Source organism: Danio rerio, chromosome 22 (genome assembly GCF_049306965.1).
Source record: "Danio rerio strain Tuebingen ecotype United States chromosome 22, GRCz12tu, whole genome shotgun sequence".
Taxonomy (NCBI): Eukaryota; Metazoa; Chordata; class Actinopteri; order Cypriniformes; family Danionidae; genus Danio; species Danio rerio.
In genome coordinates, this window is record NC_133197.1 from 20,852,501 (window position 1) to 20,876,489 (window position 23,989).

Consider the following 23,989-nt stretch of genomic DNA (forward strand, 5'->3'; position numbering starts at 1 on the left):
AAACTTTTTTTTTTAAACGTTTCGCTAATTTTCCTATTTACAGCTAGACTCTTTTGTAGTTGCATCATGTAGACGTGTACTAAGACTGATAGAAAAAGAAAAGTATATTTTTTTAAGGTCATGATGGCTAGGGATGCAACAATTAACCGATTTGACCAATAACCATGTTTAATTAGTCACTTTTAATCGCAAAGGCTTCTTAACAACACATTTCCTCACAGAACAAAACTGCTGCAACTAAACAAAGTTATGCCAACTGTATGCTAGTTTAAAGTTCTGAGCTTGGCTTAAATACAGTTGGACTATTGACTAAATGCTGTTCACATGTCGCGTCTTTTGCACGCGCAAGTAATAGATTTATTTTCTTGTGCACATATTGAGAGTGACATGCATGCGGTGTGCATGCAGCGTGAGTGAATCGGATTGGACCAGTAGCATCTCACTAAAAATTTTTTGCAATAAGTTTTGCTAATTTTCCTATTTAAAGCTAGACTCTTCTGTATTTACATTGTGTAGACGTGTACTAAGACTGACAGAAAATTAAAAGTTGCTATTTTCTAGGTTGATAAGAATGGAGCTATACTCTCATTCTGGCATAATAATCAAGGAAGTTTGCTGCCGCACCATGGCTGCAGCAGGCACAATTATATTTCACAGTGCTGTTATCTAGTTGCCATGCCAGGGACCATTTTAATGTGCTTCAGAACTTCATTGTGCTTGCTGCAGCCATGATATGGCAGCAAAGTTGCTTGATTTCGATTGCATAATCTATGCTAAGCTAAGCTAAAAGTATTTCCGCCAAACATGGGAGATTGGCTGTATAGATTCAAAAATTTGTAAGTCGCTTTGGACATTTGTAAGTCGCTTTGGATAAAAGCGTCTGCTAAATGACTAAATGTAAATGTAAATGTAAAATGGTAAAACTCAACTGCTTATCTTTAGGGGAGTTGTAAAATGAGCCTATTTGCAAAAGAAAGAGGAGTGTTTCTTTAAATCTGAATTTTAAGAGAGTGTTAGATGATGGCAAAAGGCAATCAAAGTATAAAATTTAATCCAACAAGAAAACGCAACTAATGTACGTTATGACGAATTAGCTAATTCATATGAAATTGTAATGAATGTGCAAACGAGATTAAACTACTAGCTACTAATTGGTCCAAAACATAAATTGGTAGAAATATTAGTTAAATTTTTAAATATTAGTAAAATGTCCAACTAACAAAAATAAAAAGAAACTCTAATGGGTTAGCACCGTTGCCTCACAACAAGAAGGTTGCTGGTTCAAGCCCCGGCTGGGCCAGTTGGCATTTCTGTGTGGAGTTTGCATGCTTTTCCCGTGTTTGCATGGTTTTCCTCCGGGTGCTCCGTTTTCCCCCCAGTTCAAAGACATGCGCTATACGTAGCTATTTAGTTTCAAAGTATACCGTGGTTTGAAAAAGTCAAGGTTTTAAAAATATAACAAAGTATAACAAAGTTTTCTGTTATACCGTTCCTAAGGTATCTGTTAGGGCTGTGCAATTAATCGAAAATCCGATTTCGATTTTGGCTTCAAACGATTATGAAAAAGCATTAATCGAGATAAAGGATTATTGCATCATATACCCCCCAAACCAGCTGTACACATTTGTTGCTCTTAAAAACGCGAAAGACTGCATGCTTATGTGTTTGTGCGGCACGCACACAGTCAGAAGCATGCGGCCGGTCAGCATTCGGTCTCATTCGCACACTGAGACGAGCAGAGGACCGCAGACATCTAAAGTCATCTTAACGTGAGCGCTTTAATGGTCAAATAGGTGTCAAAATGCGGTGTTTAGTGATTATTCATAGTAACCCTCATTTGTGTAATTAACAAACGAGTTGAGAATCAAAAGACACCTGAAAGAGAAACCATTAAAGTGACCACGCGAAATCGCTGCCGCCTGTTTTTATCATTAATCAAACAAAACAAGAAAATCCCTCACTGCTCTTGACTGAAGAATTTTTGTAGCTAAAGTGTTTTTCTTAGGGTGAAGATGCTTAAAGCACAGTTTTTTTCATATTTTTATTCTATTGTATTTACTTTTCTTTCCTTTGTAGGGTGGAAAATAACTGTATGTATACAGTTGACGTCAGAATTATTAGCCCTCCTGAATATTAGCAAACCTTTTCATGCCCAATTTCTGTTTAATGGAAAGAAGGTTTTTTTTCTGAATATAATAGTTTTGATATCTCATTTCTAATTACTGATTTATTTTATCTTTGCTATGATGACAGTACATAATATTTTACTAGATATTTTTCAAAATACAAGCATTCAGATTAAAGTGCAATTCAAAAACTTAACTAGAGTAATTAGGCAAGTCATTGTATAAAAGTAGTTTCTTCTGCAGACAATCAAAAAATATATTGCTTAAGGGGGCTAATAATATTGACCTTCAAATGGGTTTCAAAATATTTAAACCTGCTTTAATTCTAGCTAAAATAAAACAAATAAGCCTAGAAGAAAAAATATTATAGGAAATACTGATAAAATTCCTTGCTCTGTTAAACATCATTTGGGAATTTTTTTTTTTTTTTTAAATCTCAGGAGCGCTAAAAATTTTGACTTCAACTGATAATCTTTTTGAATAATCGTGATTACAATTATGACCAAAATAATCGTGATTATGATTTTTCCCAAAATCGAGCAGCCCTAGTTTGTTTGATTTTTTACATGTTTTTCACAACTATTTTATTTCGTTTCTTTAGGGCAACAGTATCTTCAGCAGAAAATAAACTTCTACATCAAAAGCTACTGGTCGAAAATATTTTAAATGTTTCTTAAAATAAAATATATAGTGTTCAATGGGTGGAAAAACATTTAAAAAGAACATTTAAAAAGAAGAGTAGTAATCACAATACCGTAAAACCGTGATTTTATCCAAGGTTATCATCAGAATCTTATACCAGCCCATGCCTAGCTTTAGATGAATTGAAATAGCTAAATTGGCCGTAGTGTATGTGTTTGAATGACTGTGTATGGATGTTTCCCAGTGCTGGATTGCGATTGGAAGGGTATCCGCTGCAAAAAATATATGCTGGATAAGTTGGCAGTTCATTCCGCTGCAAAAAATATATGCTGGATAAGTTGGCAGTTCATTCCGCTGTGGTGACACCTGATTAATAAAGGGACTAAGCCGAAGGGAAATGAATGAATGAGACTCTAATGGATCCTTTACACAAACTGTTTATGATGCATTCGACTGTCATCAGCATCTTAATTCCTTTAAAGTTTTTAATATTTTGTACATTTATATGTATGCATTATATCATCTTTAATTACAAAAAAAAAAAATGCTCATGCAAAGCATTCCTAATGCGGCATCTCTGGGCAGGACAGTAAATCTGACATTGTTCTGGCCATTATTAGTCTTACACATTTTTTTCCTTTTTCTGAAAGTCTTGATAACACTACGGTTGAGTTTTTCGTTTTGTTGTTTGAGCAAACAGGATTGCAAAAAAAATATTTGTTGTTCTCTCCCATTCACTGCGCTCTAAGTTCACCCAACTGTGACAACTTCTGCTACTGAGAAACCTGGAAATGTGAGGGTCCATTATAATAAGAGTGCATTTCTACAGTTTTGAGCAATTATTCTGTGAAAATAAAAAATAAAAATGTGAGAGCTTTTTGCTAATAAATGATTTGCAAACAAACCACAAGTGGCCTGACCGTTCCACGGACATCATGAAAAGTGCTGTCATAATATTGTTGGTGTGGCCTGCCCTGGATCCACATGCCTGTAGTTTTTTGCCACAACTTGGCTGATCTTTCATTTATAATAACCAAAGATTGACAGAAAAATTCAGCAAAGCAATAGTGCTAAATAAAAAATGTTGATAAACTTTCATGAGGCAATCCATCTCAATTATTCTGATGAAAGCGGAGCGAGCGCTCTCATAGAAAAGATTTCAAAACACGCGTGCACAAAACAGACATTTCCGCGTTATAACTGAGAGCGATCATTAAATATGCCCCTAAATAATTACAGAGAACATCTCTCTTCAAAGTAAACTTAAAAAGCCATACATTCAGCTATCCAAGACGCAAAATTAATTGATTCTCATCCATGTCTGAGAGCAACGTTTATCCAAAACAGAGCAAATCAGACGCTCTTCATGAGAACAACGTCCTGTTTCTGTGTGCATGCCTGATTCCCTTTATATGTAGCTGAAAACACCTCTGTGAAGGAGGCTGAACCATCTGGATGAAATCAAAACCATGCATTCAGACCTACTCGCTGCCTCTTAGACACACCAATAAACTCAGGGAACCCAGAGAAGCGCTCAAGAAATGTTGGGGAAAACAGGAGATGGAGACCCAGATCACAATCTGCTTCCATTAATTTCCACTCCAAAAAAAAAAACACAACACGCAATTTCTTGTGGCATTTCAGACCATTTGCCCAATTGGATCACATTTTATAAACCTGAGAACTTGCGTTGTGGAAATCAAAACTAATCAAAATCAAGAATGCTGCAATAAACTTGACATTATTGGTTCATAGAGCTCGCCTACTGAGGTTTCTTCTAGCAAATTTGACAGTGAATTCTGGACGTCTAAACTTGATTTGAGCTTCCTAAACCAGAGTTGACAACAAATCAAGATTCTTAAGAGGATTAATCGCACCTTTGTTTGACTGGTGCAGACAAAACAAAGCCTGTGTGGTCACAACACCTCGTGTTTAAATACAACACGTGAAACGGTAACCTGCAGTGCTAATGCGGTGCCCGTGGCACCTACACTCGAGGAGACGTCTACATCCTTCATTCACACACAACATGAATGATGGAAATACATGAACTTTATGTTCATTATTTTGAGGCAAAATGGAAATTTCAGGATGATAACTGGAAAAACAACGCTGCCCAAACTTCTGGGAATCTTTTCATACAAAACCTACAACTTAACACTGAAACAAGTAGTTTCAAAGTGGTCAACAACATCTAAATGATCAAATATCTCCAAGAATTTTCCATAAAGCTCACCAAACACACCAAACTGTACCTAAAAAGAAGGTTTTGTAAGCAACTTCATAAGATAATCACACTATAAATACAATATAATACAGAATGGAATGATAAACAATACACAAGGGATGATCAGTTTTGAGCAAGTCTTGTAACCAACTTGACAAAAAGATGCTCATCTTCTGTGAAGCGTCTCACGCCAAAATAGCACTAAAATGACTGATAAACTACATGAATGATGAAACAACTACATCCAGCTCAGAAAACCCTCACAAAGTACACATTCACCCAAAATGTCCATATAAAAAACAATCTTGTAAGCAACTTGACAAAGATGCTGATCTCCTATTCACTATTATTTTACAGCAAATGTGTTATATCCTCACACCAGCTGACACTAAAGTCCCATTATAGTCTCCAAGTCTGACACAGCAGCCTATGACCCGCACATGACAGATTTATGAATATTACAGGTCACTTTTATTACATTTATGGTTTTGTAAGGTTGTTTCTATGGCGACAGATTGTACACAACGGTGGAAAGATCACATGGTGATGTACTACCATAAAATATTACACAGCGAAGTGTGGAAAAGTCACCATAACTTGAAGTAGCACAAGTTCTGAAGACACAAAACATTATTAAAACTGCTGTTAACCGACAACCGCGCGTCTCTGTAAACAACAATGAACAAAATTAGCAGAACTGCTAAAATAGCAACATATCAGTTGGCTTTAACACCCAAAACGTGCAAAAACACACTCGATAAAAGTAAATACCCTTAAATACAACAGCGACCGGCTACCAAGCCTCAAAACTTAAACACACACATCTTTCCGACAACATAGCTGCTAAACATTTGCACAGTATATGGTGTTGTTAATGCATACGATGCACAATACAAGAGATGCGAGCATGCAACATCCCTCGTATCGGATGCATTGGGCAGTTCACGTGCGCGCACAAACTTAAATAAAATCGAAATGCACGCAAAGCTAACAGCTATTAAAGTGCTGGTAAAGTTCAGCAGATCCGGAGACGATCGCTTCAGATTGCGAGTTCACACTAAATACACCTTCAAACAATAGTACGCACAGTTTTAAGAAAGTTCCGAGTCCGCAATAAGCAAAGCGAGACTCTTTAAAGCGCGCGCGCGCGGATTCACTTACTTTTCTCTCGCTTGACTATCAGAAGGGACGACAGCTCCTTTACCTTTGGCGTACATGCTGGATTCTGTTTTAAGACTTTTACCCCACTCAACACCTGTCAAAGAAAGCAGCCAGGAAAACGTTGTATCTCCATAGCTACCCCCTTTAGTGTTTTCCCTCCCCCCTCCTCCTCCTCCTCCTCTCTCTCTCTCCCTCTTTTTTTTCTTTTTTCCTTTTTTTTTTACATCTCCAACATTGGCCACAAATCAGGCACAGTTTCTATTGGGGGGACTTGAAACAGGTCGCTGGTGATTTTTTTCCTCCTCTCGCGCTGTTCCAGGAATGCGCTCTGCCTCCCGCCGCGCCCGGAGAGGTGGGGGCCTCTTAAAGGGGAACGCGCACTCTTTCCCGTGTTTACTAGGCTCGGGGACTGGAGATGGAAAAGACGCTAACATTGCCTCGGGCCTTCGTGTGTGACTTTGAGGTTTTGAAAGGAAGAATTTAGGCTTGTGTTTTAAGAGGTTTGATTCTGAGGTTACATTATTTGTATGTCCAGCAGCCATTTTGAATGTTTGTTGGACAATTTGAGATATGCAATCCAGTTTTAACAACTAAAGAGGAGTAACATTCTTTGAAACCTGATATCCAGTTTGTGTTTGAGTCTAGATTGTGTTTGAAGGTGATGTAAATAGCTACTAGCATTTAATGTCCACATGAAGTAATAAAATTGTATGTTTTTTGGGCTATCGCTAGCTTTCCATCCAAAAACGCGTCATTAAAGCAAGGCAGTAAATTAAATTTATGCGTAAAACTGAAATATCACATAAAAGATCCGCAAATAAATAAGTCAAAGAGAACAAAATCATCACTTCCTGATTATCTGGCTACAAATAGCAATAGTAAAAATGGAATTTGCTGCGGTAGGAGAGGCTGCGTGAATCTTCTTTTCATTTAATAAATGACTTGCACCTCAGAAGACAAATGTCAACATGCAATGAACGATTGGTGGCGTTTGAAGGCATAAGACGTGGAGCACAGATGCTCTTAACAGTTCTGGAGGTAATTAATAATATAATAACACTAATACTGAAACAGTTACAGCATTTTAGAATGACCAAAAACAACATTTCAGATGTTTCACAGTGTGCTTAACCTACTGGTTAGTCCATTCACGCACATTTTAATCATCACATTATAACAAAATCACATGACCTTTTTTAATGCGCATACTGGAATTTGTTTGGTAAAAGTCTTTTCATCGTGGTATTTGCACATCTTTTCTTATCAAATAAAAAGTTTATCCTACTCAGTTATGCGCATACGTTTTTTGATGGCATTTCCATAAACCGATTTTTTTTTAATGCACGTATCCAAAACGTGCATAAAAATAGGTGGATAGAAATGTAGCTAGTATGTTATAGCTCAAAATATCTTTACTTCCACCAATATGGAAAAAGACTTTTAAGGGACATTCATGGCTCATCCACACCAGGACAATTTTCACTCACACCTGCTGTCAATGTTTTTCAAAACACTTTTTTGCTACTTTTATTTGTTTTTTATTTTTAAACTTATTTGATTTTTACAATCGATGAGCAGTGGATGTGCAAAATTACTCCCTGGCATTAGATGGCGTTAAATGAAAAACAGAAATGCCCAGGTACACAAGGTGGCCTGCGCAACTTTACCAGGTGGTCAAAATTGTGCAAATGAAACAAAAACTCAGGAAAAACATGCATTATAATTTACTTTTTTTTTTTTTTTTACATATTGCAAATTTTAAATTGAAAGTATAACCTATAAATGCACTTAGCTTATCATCTAGTATATTAAGTGTCTGCATATGCATTGCTTTATAGATTTTGAAGGTTTTTATATTGTTTGTATTGATTGATTGACTGATTGGTCAGTTGCAACATTCCAAGGCATTTCATCCCAAGATAATAACTGCCAATTAATGCGATCTAAATGAAGCTGCGTGATTCATGTCGATTTTATGGTATTAAACAGATTGTCCTCAAGTGGAGAATCACTACATTTTCAAATTGTTTTAAAAAATAATGACATTGCGAAAGTTACTGAAGTCTTGTTATGTTGCCAATTTGATAAATGCTCTGAAACAACTTATTCGAAACAAAAGATTCGTAAAGGTTTCAAAGCTTCATGAAGTGTGTTTAGAAAACAACCATCACTAATATGAATAGAAACCGTGTTTACGCACTTCTTAAAACCATTTACACAGTAACAATCTTTGTGTTCAGACACCAGTGAAACAACAGCTCCACGTCCATCTTGCCGCAATGTATTGCCAGTTTTTGCTTTCACAAAGCCACTAGAGGCAACTGTACATTTTTGACAATCTTAATTGCATTACTGGGCCCCACGTTCTCAAATGTGTCACATCCTTCTTGCAAATCCACCAGAGGCTACTCTGCACATTTCTGCAAATCTCAGTGTTTTACTGTTGGTTTGTTATGTATTTATCAGCTTGCTGACGGCTGATCCACCCACTTTCTTTTCTAAACCCAACCAATAGTGTTTTCAAAATCAAACTAGAAATCAAAAATCCATTTATTTTACCTGGTTTTAGGAACCATCCTTCACCGGACTCGAATCCTGGTCCACTCTATGTCTGAAGTTTACCACTGTATGAGGTGAGCAACCAAGCAAACTGGTAATGTTGGAAAAGCCCATCATATGGAGTTAAGCGATCAGCATTGGCGCACTAAGGAACAGAAGTTGTTGCTGCCATCCCACCTCCCCTTTTTGTTAGTTTAACTCACAAAATTCATCCAGACGCAGCCCCAAGCACATTTTTGCAATGAACCTGTGTTACACAGAGTATACAGGAAAAAGTAAAGTTATACTTTGCACTCAGTGGGTAAAATATTAGGAACTAAAGAGAAAAGACTATGTATGGTCTAAGAAATAAGCTCTGGGACTCATAATAAAGCTTTATGGTTATAGACATATGGAAAGAGTCAAAAAGAGAGTCTGTTTGCATGCTAGTACCTCCTGCATATTGTACATTTTAAGAGCATACATAGGATTTTGTGGCCAACAAAGCCGGTGAATCATTTTCAATAAAATGCCAATAAGCAAATCAGAGTGAAATGCATCATCTGAAAGTTATGCCTCTCTGTTTTATCATCTTTATAAAGTCTCATTTGCTGAAGGAGCATAATTGAGGTAATGACATCAGAGGCTGAACCAAGGCATAAAGCATTGTTTTATGCTTCTTTAGTTACCAGCGTTTGGTGTGCATGATGTTTCAGCATTCTGAAATATAAGCATTTAAATTGTGACACTGAATTAGAATCGATGCATCTAAAGGCTTGATTTCCATTAGACCGATTATCTCACGACAAAGTCTGCTTTAGGCATTCAAGTCATTCAGTGATTTGATGATTCCCCAGAGATTTCCCAATTCAATCATAATGAAAAATTTTGGGGTTTTAGTATGGATAGGCTAACTAAAGTTTAATATATAAGCTAGTGTGCTCCAAAACAGTGAGGTTATTTATAGATTAAAACATATTCATTTAAAAATCTTTTACTTCTGTCATTATGAATCAATGATTTTGATGACATCACTTTCGAAAGTCTCCAAATCCTCATCACTATAAGATGCTTTCTTAACCACTGTTTTCTGGCATTGGGATAGAATAAATTTTCTAATGTTGAAATTTTGCAACTCATTAACTGAAAACACGTGACTTTGGTCATTCGATATTAATCAAACAAATTATTAGAAATGTTTTCAGTGATTAGTTGTTTAGAAATGATCCTTATCTACTTTCAAATAAATTGATTCACTAGATCTAATTGTGCACAGATCAGATTTTGTGTTTGCGAGCACAGAACATATTTACTTATTTTGAGGTAAACTCTGCAAAACAATCGTGATGGTGGCATTTGGATGGCTGTTAAACTGAAATGGTTTAAGACTAATGATTCTCAAAGCTTTTGAAGTTGAAATAATTGTTTCGAAATCATCCAAACCTAGTATTAAACAATTCACATCCCTATAATAAAACAATTCATAGACGACATTGGAAAATTCGCTGACGACATTACATTTAAAATTATGATTAAGTTTATATGCTTCAAATAACTTTTGTAAGTCGAATTATTTGCAAAGCTTTTGAAAATAAGTGTTTTGAAACCATCCATCGATAGCTTCAAACAAATCCACATCACTACGATAAAACAATTCATGGACTACATTGGCTACATAAGGCCAAGAATCTTGGTGTGACTCTAGAGTCAGATCTAAGTTTCAATAGTCAAGTCAAAGAAGTCAGTAAATCAGCATACTAAAGCATTGCAAGAATTAGATCCTTTGTTTCCAGTGAGGACTTAGAGAAAGTTGTTCATGCTTTCATCAGCAGCAGGGTGGATTACTGTAACGGCCTCCTCACTGGCCTTCTCTTTTTGAATCTTTTATAACCTGTTTTAACACCTTTTAATCTGTTTTTAATCATTTCTATTGTTTTTTTTCTCATACTTGTCTTTTTTATTCTTATTTATGTAAAGCACTTTAAATTGCCACTGTGTATGAAATGTGCTATATAAATAAACTTGCCTTGCCTTACATTGTAAAAGTCGCTAACAATAGATTCTAAATGTAAAATGATGAAAAAGTTAATGTTCTTAAAATAACCTATTTAAGACAAATGATTCGCAATGTTTTTGAAAATAAGAATCCATCGCTAGGTTCAAATAAATCCACATCACTGATTAAATGCTTCACAGACCACATCGGAAAAGTTGCTAACAATAAGCGCTAAATTTACAATTCCGATTAAGTTTATGTGCTTCAAATAACCCATTTAGGTTAAATGATTCACAAAGTTTTGAAAATAATTTTTTCGAAACCATCCATTTCTAGTTTCAAACCAATCTATGTCACTGATTAAACGCTTTATTGACCTGAATCTTTAAGACTCTTTAAAAAAAAAAAAAGTGTTTGGAAATCATTCATTGCTAGTTTCAAACAAATCCACATAACTATGATAAAAAAAAAATCATGAACGACATAAGAAAAGTTATTAACAGTAGACAAAAAGTAAAAATAAAAAAAGTTAACCTGCTTTAAATAACCTGGTTAAGACAAATGATTCGAAAAGTTTTTGAAACCATTCTAGTTTCAAACAAATCCATGTCACTTATTTAACGCATCATGGATGACATCGGAAAAGTCGCTAAAAATAAATGCTGATTTAGAATTTTGATTAAGTTGATGCTCTTCAAATAACCCATTTAAGTCAAATGATTAGCAAAGTTTTTGAATATAAGTATTTGAAACAATCCATCGCTAGTGTCAAACAAATCCACACCACTGATTTAATGCTTCATTGACCGCATCGGAAAAGTCGCTAACAATAAATGTTAAATATTAAATTTCGATTAAGTTGATGTGCTTTAAATAGCCAGTTTGAGACAAATTATTTGAAAAATGTTTGAAAATAAATGTTTGTTTCAAAACTATCCATCGGTACTCGGTAGTATCAAACAAATCCACCTCGCTTATTAAATGTTTCATTGACCACATTGGAAAAGTCGCTAAAATTCAGTCATTCATTTTCATTTCGGCTTAGTTCCTTTATTTATCTGGGGTCACAACAGCAGAATGAACCGCCAACTTATCTAGCATTTTGTTTTTTATGCGGCGGATGCCCTTCCAGCTGCAACCCATCTTTGGGAAACATCCATACACAGTTATTCACACTTATACACTACGGACAATTCACTAACATTAAATACTAAATGTAATTAGCATGTGTGCTTTAAATAACCCATTTAAGTCGACTGATTTGCATAGTTTTTGAAAATAAGTGTTTCGAAACCATCAATAGCTAGCTTTAAACAAATCTGTCGCTGATTAAATGCTTTATTGAGCTGATAAATGTTATATTTAAAATTTTTATTAAGTTTATGTGCTTCAAATAGCCAGTTTAAGACAAATGATTTGCATATTTTTTTTAAATAAGTGTTTCGAAACATCTATCAGTAATTTCAAACAAATCAGTGTGATAAAACAATTAGTATGACATCAGAAAGATTGTCATCAGAACCACTAAAAAAGTATTTCAAACTTCTTTTTACACCTAAATGAACAAGAATGAACTTCACTATAATCATATTGAAGTTTTTTCGTCTCCCATGTATAACAGAACTAAGTACCTTCATTAACTAAAAAAATCAAGCTGTGAAAATCATAATAATCAGACAAATCTAATAATTCTAAATGTGAAATTCAGACGATATGCTCAGCCAGACCAGTGGATTGAGCATGTAACAGAGAGAGGAAACAACCGGAATCAGGCACAGAAATGACCGTTCGTGTGACTCAAGGCTGACTCACGCAGCCTCTGATCTTTCACACTCTGAAGTCCAGCAGACATTATTTATTGCTGTGGAATAAGACGCTTAAGAAGGGATCTTTAAGAGAGACCGTGCGACTAAATGCAGAGATTCAGTCAATGGCTTGGTTACAGTGCTGCTGCTATTTGTTACTGTGGCAAGACAGGGAAAACCATGCTTTGTGTTTTACACACACACACACACACACACACACACACACACACACACACACACACACACACACATATATATATATATATATATATATATATATATTTTTTTTTTTTACTTTAATTGGAAATAAATATTTTTGGAATAAATAGATAAAGATAAAAATGAAATAAAAAAAAGGTTTTGCATTTAATTCTTCTATGAATATCTAGAAGATATTCTGTCAATCTCACGCTCCATCCTTCTCTCATTCAAGAACAAAACCCCAAAATACTTAAACTCCTTGACATGGGTTAAGAACTTTCCTCTAACCTAGAGATGGCAAACTACCTTTTTCCAGTGCTGATTCTCATCCCAGCCACATATAAATAAAATATATATATTCAGAGAATATGTTCACATCCAAGTGAATGTATGTCTGTCACACCACTGTTATTTGACGCCATCTTATTATTAATTAATATGTAGGTTAGTGTATGCTCCATTCAGCTGTTTTCATTTTGTACATTTTCAATAATAAAACTAGTATGGCTCAGAACAATGTTTTGTGTTCAATTTTTTATGTTTTGAGGCAAGTAGTCCTGTAATAAAGGCATAAAAAAAAGCACTTCAGTCTTATACAGCAAACTGCTGATAAGTCTATTAGGTTTTATTCTATGATACCAACTGACTGGTTGTGCTTTATGCCTTACCTAATAATTTTTCTTCAGGTTAGTTCTTTATTTATCAGTGGTTGCTACAGCGGAATGAACCACCAAGTATTCCAGCATATGTTTTACGCAGCGGATGCCCTTCCAGCCACAACCCAGTACTGGAAAACACCCATACTCTCTCACACTCATACACTATGGCCAATTTAGCTTACCCAATTCACCTGTACCGCATGTCTTTGGACTGTGGGCGAAACCTGCACCTGTAGGAAACCCACGTGAACACAGGAAGAACATGTAGACTCCACCTAATGCATTAGTTAAATTAAGTGGCTTTTAGCATTATTTGTGTCCAAATAAACACATTAGTATGTTTCTAGAAAGAGTTTTATTGTATGTTTATGTATATTTATGATCACAAAGACAAAATAATCATGAATGTTCTAATATATTTGTGACGTCACGGTGGCGCAGTGGGTAGCACAATCGCCTCACAGAAAGAAGCTGGTTCGAGCCTCGCCTGGGCCAGTTGGCATTCCTGTGTGGATTTTGCATGTTCTCTCCGTGTTCGCGTGGGGTTCCTCCGGGTGCTCCGGTTTCCCCCACAAGTCTAAAAACATTGGTATAAGTGAATTGGGTAAGCCTAATTGGCCGTATAGTGTATGTGCGTAAACGAGTGTGTATGGATGTTTCCCAGTAATGAGTTGCAGCTGGAAGGGCATCCGCTGTGTAAAATATATGCTGGATAAGTTGGCAGTTCATTCCGCTGAGGCGACCCCCGATTAATAAAGGGACTGAGCCAAAATGAAAATGAATAAATGAATAATATATTCGTAATATTCTTGTCCTCGTAATCTTGAATATCGTGAAGGATGTTGGAGTGCAGGATAGTTGTTTACCTCTGTCAGATTCAGCACAGGAACCTCAATCTTGATGTTTCTGTCTCTTTAAGAGCTGGAGGTCTGTGTGTCTCTGTGGGCTGATGTGTGTGTCCCGTCACAGAAACACTGCATGAGTGGGTGAACACTGAAGAAGAAAAAATGACAAAAGACAAAAAAGACAAGACACTGCAGGTGAACAGGTAAATAAAAAAATATAAAATAAATAATGTTTATCACCATGATACTAAGTAGATTGGATATATTAGGAATTGAAATTTTTTTTTTCAAAAAAGCTATTTTTAAATATGCAAATGAGGCCGTATTATATTAAATATGCACTAATTTGCATATATTTCTAGCACAAACATCTGAAGTTTGGATGAAGTCAGGTTCAAAATTCTTGATTTATTTTTTTGACATATTAGAGTCAATGTTCTTTTCTTATTTGGTAATCTTCTTTTATCACTTCATAATTCACAGAATACTACAAACAGTAAAAATACAGTAAAAAAATTACAATTTATGTGTGTAAAAAGTTAAATGTTTAAAAATTATTTAGTGCGGCAGTGTCTTATGGATAATATAGTCTTATGGAAAAATATCCTCATATTTTGCTCTGCAAAGCAATAATTCACATAAGGATAAAGCAAATAAAGCAAATTTCCAAATATAATTCATCATGACCATGTTTCCTTTTCTTTTTTGTGCTTTCTTTTTTCTTATTAGATTCTCATATATTTTAAAATATAATTTTTCCATTAACATAATGAAACCATTATGAGCTTTCTTTGCATCATAAGGAATATATATATTATAGATATAAAATAGAATAAAAGTAAATTCATAATTTTTCGCATAATTAATCATGCTAAAGTGGCTCTTTCCCCCATACTGTATAAAATAATGACAATTTTGGGCAATAGACAGATGAGCAGATGAATAAATTTGTTATATATATTATAATTATAATTGGTTTTATATATATACATTTTATTTTCGGCTTAATCCCTTTATTAATATGGGGACGCCACAGTGAAATGAACCGCCAACTTATATATTTGCTGAGAAAACCTAATAAAAGTCATTGAAAAATTTTTAATAATCATAAATTATCCTAGTTTTGTTTTGTTAGATTTTTCTGTTTGTTAGTTTTTTTGTTGCTTGTTTATTTTTATGACACTAATGAGAAATGCACATTTTTACGTTACTACACTGTAATTACAATTAATGAGAAGGAAATGTTAACGAAATTAATTAGATATGAAATATGAACAAAAAAGGAATTATTTATAATATTACCCAAGAAAAGCCATTCAAGAAAATGTAATACAATAAACAGATTTCTTACAGTACAAGAAATGACTATTAATTTACATAGAATTTATTTATTTATTTACAGTACAGTAATAAATTAAACTTGAAAATGTAAAATATGAATACGAGGAATTGCAATGTATGCAGACTAATTCGTATGATTAGTGCAAATAATATTTGATCTGGAAAGACAATAAAGATATAAATAAAGATGTGAATAATTAATCACATTAAATTACCATTTTAATCAGACAGGCTTTATTTATTTACAGTAATAACAATTACATATTTTTTTAATTACTGTATTACAGTAATTAGATTAATTAAGTGGGAAAAGCCAAGAAAATGCTGATTAAAAATGCTATTTGATCCTTATTTGTTCAGATTTTTGTTTATATTTTGTAATGGTATAATCCTTTTTTGACATTTTAATTGCACTACAGTAATAAGAAGGACATATTTTAAATTTTACATTAAATTCTTACAATAATGAGATTAAGGGTACATTATGCAGATTAGTCAACATTATATTACACATTAACATCAAAATCTTAAAAAATTATTAATACATTTTTCAGAGATGGGTTTTCCCAGAGATGGGTTGCAGCTAAAAGGGTATCTGCTGTGTAAAAACTTGCTGGATAAGTAATCGGTTCATTCAGCTGTGGCGACCCCGGAATAATAAAGGGACTAAGCCAACAAGAAAATGAATGAATGAATAAATGAATGAATAATTAATCAAGCTAAATTAGCAGATTAAATTGTATAAAAATTGGATAATGAATAATCAATCGAATGAATTAATGAATGGTTGGTTGAATTAATGAATGAACGGTTGATTGAATGAATGAATGAATGAATGAATGATGAATGAATGAATGAATGAAAAAATAAATGAATGTTGGCTGGTTAGTTGGTTTAATAAAGGAATGAATGGTTGGTTGGTTGGTTGATTAATTGGATAGCTGATTTATTGCATGAATGAATGAATGGATGAATGGATGAATGAATGAATGAATGAATGAATGATCAATCATTAATTAATAATTAATTAATGGTTCGTTGATTGGTTGGCTGGATGGTTGAATGATTGGTTGATTGATTGATTGAATTAATTAATTAATTGTTGGTTGGTTTAATGAATTAATGAATGAATGAATATTGGTTGGTTGGTTGAATGAGTGGTTAATTGATTGGGTAAATAAATTAAAATAAATTAATGAATGGTTGAATGAATGAATGAATGAATGAATGAACGAACGAGAAGTTGATTGATTGATTGACTGATTGATTGATTATATGAATGAATGAATGAATGTTGGTTGAATCAATGAAGGGATGAATGGTTGGTTGACTGGTTGGTTGATTGAACCAACAAACAATTGATTGATTGATTGATTGATTGATTGGTTGGTTGGCTGGTTGGTTAGTTTATTGGTTGGTTGCTTGGTTGGTTGAATGAATAGTTGGTTGAATGAATGAATGAATGAATGAATGGTTGATCAATTGATTGATTGATTTAATTAATTAATTAATAAATGACGTGTTTGTTGAATGATTGGTTGATTGAATAAATGAGTGAGTTAATGAAAGAACAAATGAAGGGTTGATTGAATGATTGGTTGATTGAATAAATGAATAAATTAATGAATGGTTGGTTGATTGAATGAATGAATGAATGAATGAATGAATGAATGAAGGTTAGTTGGCTGGTTGAATGAATGAATGAGTTGCTGGTTGATTGGTTGGTTGAATGAATTAATGAATTAATGGATTGGTTGTTTGATTGATTGATTGATTGATTAATTGATTTCAAGCAGAACGTTCAATTAAAATCTAAATACCAAAATAAAAGGCATGAGCAGGCTGTGTTCTGTGTGTGTGTGATTCATTGAAGCGTTGGACACAGTGCCACTGAAGTGAATGAAACCTCAACCACATGTTATTGACTCAAGGCCAAATGCTATGACATCACCGCACACTGACTGATGTACATCATCATCATCATCGTCACCATCATCACCAGTTCCTGTATTCGCTGTTCACTGGTGCAAAATATCTCAATGGCTCGCATTATTCCGGTCTCTCTCCTTTCTTCTCCTCTTTCTGTCTCGCACAAAACCACCCACGTGTGTTCGCTTGCCAAACCTGCTTGCCCACACAGACGTGTGTTCAGTCTGAACCCCCCTAACAATCCCATGATCCTGTGTGCTTACAAGCCTCCAGCGATGCTACTGCAGCTGACCCATGTGTGTGTGTGTGTGTGTGAGCGCGCGCGTGTGTGTGTATGAGAGAGAGTGAGTGTGTGTGAGTGTGAGATTTGTGTTTCTGTGAGTACGCTTGTGAGAGCATGAAAGAGTGTTTGTGTGTGATTGAGTGTAAGATGTGTGTGTGTGTGTGTCTGAGATGTAGATGTGTGCATAAGTGTGAAAGTGTCTGTGTGTTTGAGTAAAAAATGTGTGTCTGTGTGTGTGTGTATATGTGTGTCTGTGTCTATGTGAGTGTTTGTAAAAGTATGTGTATCTGTCTGTCTGTGTTTGAGTGTAAAGATGTACCTGTGCATGTTTGTGCGTGTGTGTGTGCACGTGTGTGAGGGATGTGGGTGTGTCTTTGAGTGTAAGATGCGTGTGTGTCTGTGTGTGTGTGTGTGCTTAAGTGTAAGATGCGTGTGTGTCTGTGTGTGTGTGCTTGAGTGTAAGATGCGTCTGTGTATATGTGTGTGTTTGAGTGTAAGATGTGTGTGTGTGTCTGTTTGTCTGTGTTTGAATGTATAATGTGTGTCTGTCTATCTCTCTATATGTGTGTGTCTGAGTGTGAGTGATACAGAGTAAGAGAGAGTGTGTGAGACAAAATGAGAGTGTGTCTGTGTTTGTATGTGTGCAAGTTAGATTGTGTGTCAAGAGTAAACGTGTGTGAGAGTGTGTGTGATATGTGTGTGAGAAAGATTGTTTTTATGTGAGTGTGTGCGTGTTTTTTTGTGTGAGTTTGTGTATTTGTCTATCTGCAAGTCTGTATGAATCAGTGTGTGTCTGTCTGTGCATGTGTGTGTGTGTGTGTGTGTGCGTGTGTGTGTGTGTGTGTGTGTGTGTGTGTTTGTGTGTGTTAAATCTCACAGAATGAAGTATTTGTCAAATGTAAACCTGCAGATGTTTCTGAGGGTTGAGTTTAGGGAAGAGGACAGAATACACCGTCTGTACAGTATAAAAATCACTATGTCTAGGGGAAGTCCCCATTAAGTATGAAATCACATAGTGTTTGAGTGTGTGTGGTGCATATGTGTGTGTAGGGGGCTCTTGGAGTGGAAAAGGATTTAAGCAGACGGGTAATGGAGACTGACACATCAGGGATCAGACAGTCTGGTCGGAAACGGACTGAGCTACAGACGAAAGTAGAACAGAACCTGTCAGTTTTGGAGGCAGAAGCTGTGATGCATATTCATTCATTTATTTTCCTTCGACTTAGTCTCTTATATATGAGGGGTCACCACTGCCAACTATTCCAGCATATGTTTTACGCAGCGGATGCCCTTCCAGCTGCAACCCATTACTGGGAAACACACATACACTCTCAAATTCATACACACACACTCATACACTAAGGCCAATTTTGTTTACCCAATTCACCTATAGTGCATGTCTTTGGACTGTGGGGGAAACCGGAGCACCCTGAGGAAACCAACGCGAACATGGGGAGAACATGTAAACTACACATAGAAATGCCAACTGGCCCAGTCGGGGCTTGAACCAGTGACCTTCTTGCTGTGAGGCAACAGTCCTAACCACTGAGCCACTGTGCCGTCCTTGCGATGCATCTTTAGATGTGTGTGTGTTGTAAGATGTGAAAGAAGTAGAATTTTAGTATATTTATACACTCACTGATCAGTGTACCTTGGTAGTTGGTTGACTTGAGAACTGCTTTAATTCTATTGTGGTGTAAATTCAACAAAATCCTAGAAACACTGGTCATTGGTCTACTTTGACATGACAGTGTCACGCATCAATGATGTGAATCTCTCCTTCCAGCACATCCCATATGTGCTCCATTGATTTGATATCAGGGGTCTGTTCTTCGTATGTGGAATACTCAATTAGCTGGATTTGGTTATTGATGATTTGCCACAGCCATATAACCCTGCAGCCCAAGACTGGCTAAACAGGGCTCAGCCTGGTCAGTACCTGGATGGGAGACGACATGGGAAAACTAGGTTGCTGTTGGAAGTGGTGTTAGAGGGGCCAGCAGGGGGCGTTCTAATGCCCCAGTAAAAGTGAAGCGGACACTATACTGTCAGTGGTCTTTCGGATGAGATGTAAAATCCGAGGTCTTGACTCTCTGTGTCATCGAATTGGCTCTATCACTAGCCTCGTTTCCACTATCGGGCCTAAAGCAAGCGAGCCAGGGCGTGACACGGCCAGTCGCATTTCCACTGTCACTTCCGGGGCCTAATCAGCCAGCGGCTGGTCTTTTTTGGCCCGCCGAATAGCTTGGGCCAAAGAGGGCCAGCTGGGGTTTCGGGGCGCAGTGAATGGAGAGGCGTACTTTTCCCGAGTCTAGTAAAGATGGCATGCCATCATTACACTAGTTTTCAGATCGCACATGAGTACATGCGCCAAACAAATAAATAAATAAGGGAAAGAAAACATATAACTGGTCAGTTTAAGATAGACTATTTTATAAAACACCTTATATGTTAGGGCTCTTACGTTTCTCTTTTAAATATAAGGCTGTTGCATAAAATTATAACGTTTTAATTTATAAGTGATTTTTTTCTCTGCGTTCTCCTTGATGTTTCAATTACGCATAATAATCTTTACACCATATTAAAGACACAGCAGCCAGTAAAGCTTGTCAAGTGTGTTTGTGCATGATACATACGCGTTTAGATGCCTGTGTGAGTGTGACATCGGGCAAAAGAGCGCTCGCTTGACAGCTCTGTTAATGCTGCGAGCAGCTTCTTTCTTTTTTTATTTTGGGAATTCTACAAACTAAGACTTCAACAGAAAGACTTGAAATTACAAATGACGTGTAATTCACAGAATAATATGCAAAACCCTTAAATAAAGGGGAATTACTTATTAAGTGTCATATAGCCTAGGGAAATATTAATATGTTTTAGGTTTCTCCGGAGCATTTGGGCTGAATGTTTGACGACATCTATCAAAACAAGGATGTTATAAAATACATTTCACCTGCAGTTATTATCAGTGAATTTCTGTGGTTTTATATTATGGATGAGTGCGCTCACTGTGCTGGGTCCGTCCGTTAGTGGCGAGACCACTCGATGCACGGTGCCAACAGTTGGTTGGTGAGTAAACAAATATAATAAATGAAAATACATAGGCACGTGCGTATAGACACATAATGTACTGCTGTACAGTAACGCACTATTTGTTTGTTTCGATTTTCTTCATTTTAATGGTTTCTGTGGTCACATTATCCAAGTGGATGCCCCCCCCCCTCCCCCCCTCCCCCCCCATTGATTGTAAAGCGCTTAGGGTGTATGGCCATACACAATAAATCTGCTATATAAAATACACATTACATTACATTACATTACAATCTAGGATTGTTTTGTTCTTTAAAAGTAATCTGAGAGCTGTTGTCATAGCAACAGTTCTGGGAGCTCCAACTTGCTCAGGAGCAGGCTCATTTCATGTAAACAGGATTAGATCAGCTCATTTCAAGCAAAGGTAAAACTGAAAGTATGTTCTGAATGTGAATATTTTCTTACAGTAGTAACCTATAGGTTATATACACTTGGGGAAAAAAGTAAATAGTTAAAAACAGTTATATAATAGTTTATATACACATTTATAATTTATAATTGTCATGATTACCAGCGATCGTAACTCTATAGATCGCCGGAATTCACACACAATAGCTTATGGACTACAAATCCGCCATTTTATGCACTACATCTCCATACATGCACTCCGCTCACACACACATGTTCTTCATCCTGACTGATTGCACAGATACCACAGGAGGATTGTCAAGGACTGATTACACACACTACTTAAGGAGTGCACACACACTCACTCCAGTCATCGAGTCTTGTTTACTGTGACATTACAACGCGGTTTCCATGTCTTGTTTTACCGTGTTTTGACCCTCGCCTTGTTTGTCTTTTTGTCCCTGTCTGCTGCCTGCGTTTCGACCTCTCGCCTGTTATTTTGACTACGTTTCTGGATAACCTGCATACATCGGTTTGCACCCATGTTGACCATTGCTTGCCTGACTTCCTTATTAAATCTACATTTGGATCCAAACTCTGTTGTCAGTGTCACTCCCCTGTTTACAATAATAATTAATGAAATTAAAATATTAAATAAATAATAATATTTACATTCATATACATACACATTTAAAAAATATATAAATAAAACTTAGTAAATAAAAGTTCTAAAATGAGGTGGTTCTGTCCAAGGGGATTAAAGAGGACATTTATTAATATGGATTTTTTAGATTCAAATGCTTGCTATTTAAAGGTACCAGCTTTAGTACAATTTCTGAAAGTTTATAGACATGCACAATATTCAACTGTGTTGTGTTTGTTTGTAAAGGAATAACAAGGAATGACCGGTGATATGTCAGTGATCTAATGCTTAGGAAAAGTTGCAGATTCCTTAACCTATTTCAAAATGCTTTTTTGATGTAAAATGTATTTAAATTCCTTACGCTGAGTAAGAAACTTGAATAGACCTAGATTCCTATAATAAAGAAAATCCGCTCTAAATGTGAAACTATACAAATGCTAAATTCTCTTGACACATGAAAGTGTAAAGCCTGCAGCTCAAAACAAATTGAGGAAATTGTTGCGTCATATTTAACATATCATTTACTAAGAATTTTATGTAATTTTGCTCACATGGATAATTGAATATTAATCAGATCATTACGCTGCTGTGCTGTAAGCCAATCGTTGCATTGCTGTCCTTCACAACCAGGGCCAGAGTGGGACTCCATTTGAGCTCTGGAGTTTCAAGCCTTAGACCGGTCCACCTCAGTTCACGACTGACTATATTACAATAACGTTATTTCCAATTCAGTTTCTAATGACACTAACACGTCTTTTTCAAGGACACAGCTGCTTTAGAACTTTAAATGTTTTTCATAAATATGAGAACATTAATTCTTTATAGATATTCAGTCCTTTGTAATGGTCATCACACACACACACACACACACACACACACACACACACACACACAAAATAAATATGTACCCCTACATAAGTAACCGAAACAGTAATGTCTTAACACTAAAAATGAAAAATAAATAAATAAATAAATTATTTTACTCTAGGGAGGTTTGAACTCAGATTGGCGGCATCATAATGCAATGTGCTAACCACTAGACCAAGATGGCACTGTTAGGGTGATGTGTTCAGGATAAAGAATAAGTTATCTGCTGCTATTGATGTCTACTCTCTCTCCTTTTTAGATTTCTGATCAAGTTATGTCAGATTTATTAATGTAGGGAATCATCTGATTTTCATTGAGCAGGTGTAATATTCATTAATATTATTAATTTTCACTAAGGTGCCACTGTTTGGGGTGGAATGATCATGATAATGATTACATCATCATTAACCTGCGGGCTGCATTTTGCTCACGGGGCTGCGAGAAAATAAATAAAAAGAGCGGGGCTGTGGCAAAATAATGAATAAAAATAGTGTGCCTATGGTCAAATAAATAAATAAATTAATTAAAAAAGTGCAACTGCTTAGAGTGCAAGCAGCTAGGGACAACGGCCCTCGTGGCCAAAAAATGGACCGGCCTATTGTGAATTCTCCCGGTTCTCCCGATTAGCCAATCTGGGCCTGTTCACAACCCACACTGATCTCAGATCAGTTCATCTAGACATTTTAATCTGATTTGTGAACTTGTTTGAAGAACCAAATTAGCCAGAGATCAGTTATTAAGTTTAAAAAGATCCATGATCTGCCAAATTATTTTAAATAATTTAACCGAGGAACGAAGAACGGTGACTGTGCCATTTGAGCTTGGTAAAATCACTGTAATGTTTAATAAAAAAGTGTGAGATGATCTGAGCTTTGAGCCATGGTGTGTTATCCTGCTAGAAGTAGGCTTTACAAGATGGGCACATTGTGGTCATTTTTATAATAATACTCACGCAGCCTGTGTTGGTACTGTTGTGATTGCCAGTGTTGTTGTCTCCGCTGGTGATTACTTCCTTTGGTCTGTTGTAATCGCCAGCGGTGTGTTCTCTGTTAGAGACTACTTTCTAATGAACTACATCCCCCAGAACTCTTTGCACTTATCAATTCCTGCAACATCTGAAAATAATCTGGACATTCACACACAGACACGGCTGGTGCTCATTTACACTATCTACAAGGACTATAAGTACACCTCACTTTCATTCACAAATTGCTGAGTCTTGTTTCTTTATGAACTTTACAAAGAGGTTTGCTTGTTTGATTTTCCTTTGTTTTTTTATTCTTGCCTTGTT

General features: G+C 35.9%; 1 protein-coding gene and 1 long non-coding RNA gene across 2 annotated transcripts in view; one reads left to right on the forward strand and one right to left on the reverse strand.

Annotated features, from left to right (window-relative positions):
* Nucleotides 1–6,252, reverse strand: part of ssbp4 (single stranded DNA binding protein 4) — a 91,846-nt gene extending 85,594 nt beyond the window's left edge. Inside the window, 1 exon segment of the mRNA NM_001202512.2 lies at nucleotides 6,157–6,252. Within this exon segment, the coding sequence (NP_001189441.1) occupies nucleotides 6,157–6,212 (56 nt within the window). The 5' untranslated portion in view covers nucleotides 6,213–6,252.
* Nucleotides 1–23,989, forward strand: part of LOC141380320 (uncharacterized) — a 371,642-nt gene that overhangs the window by 219,793 nt on the left and 127,860 nt on the right. The gene's annotated exons all lie outside the window — the stretch shown is intronic.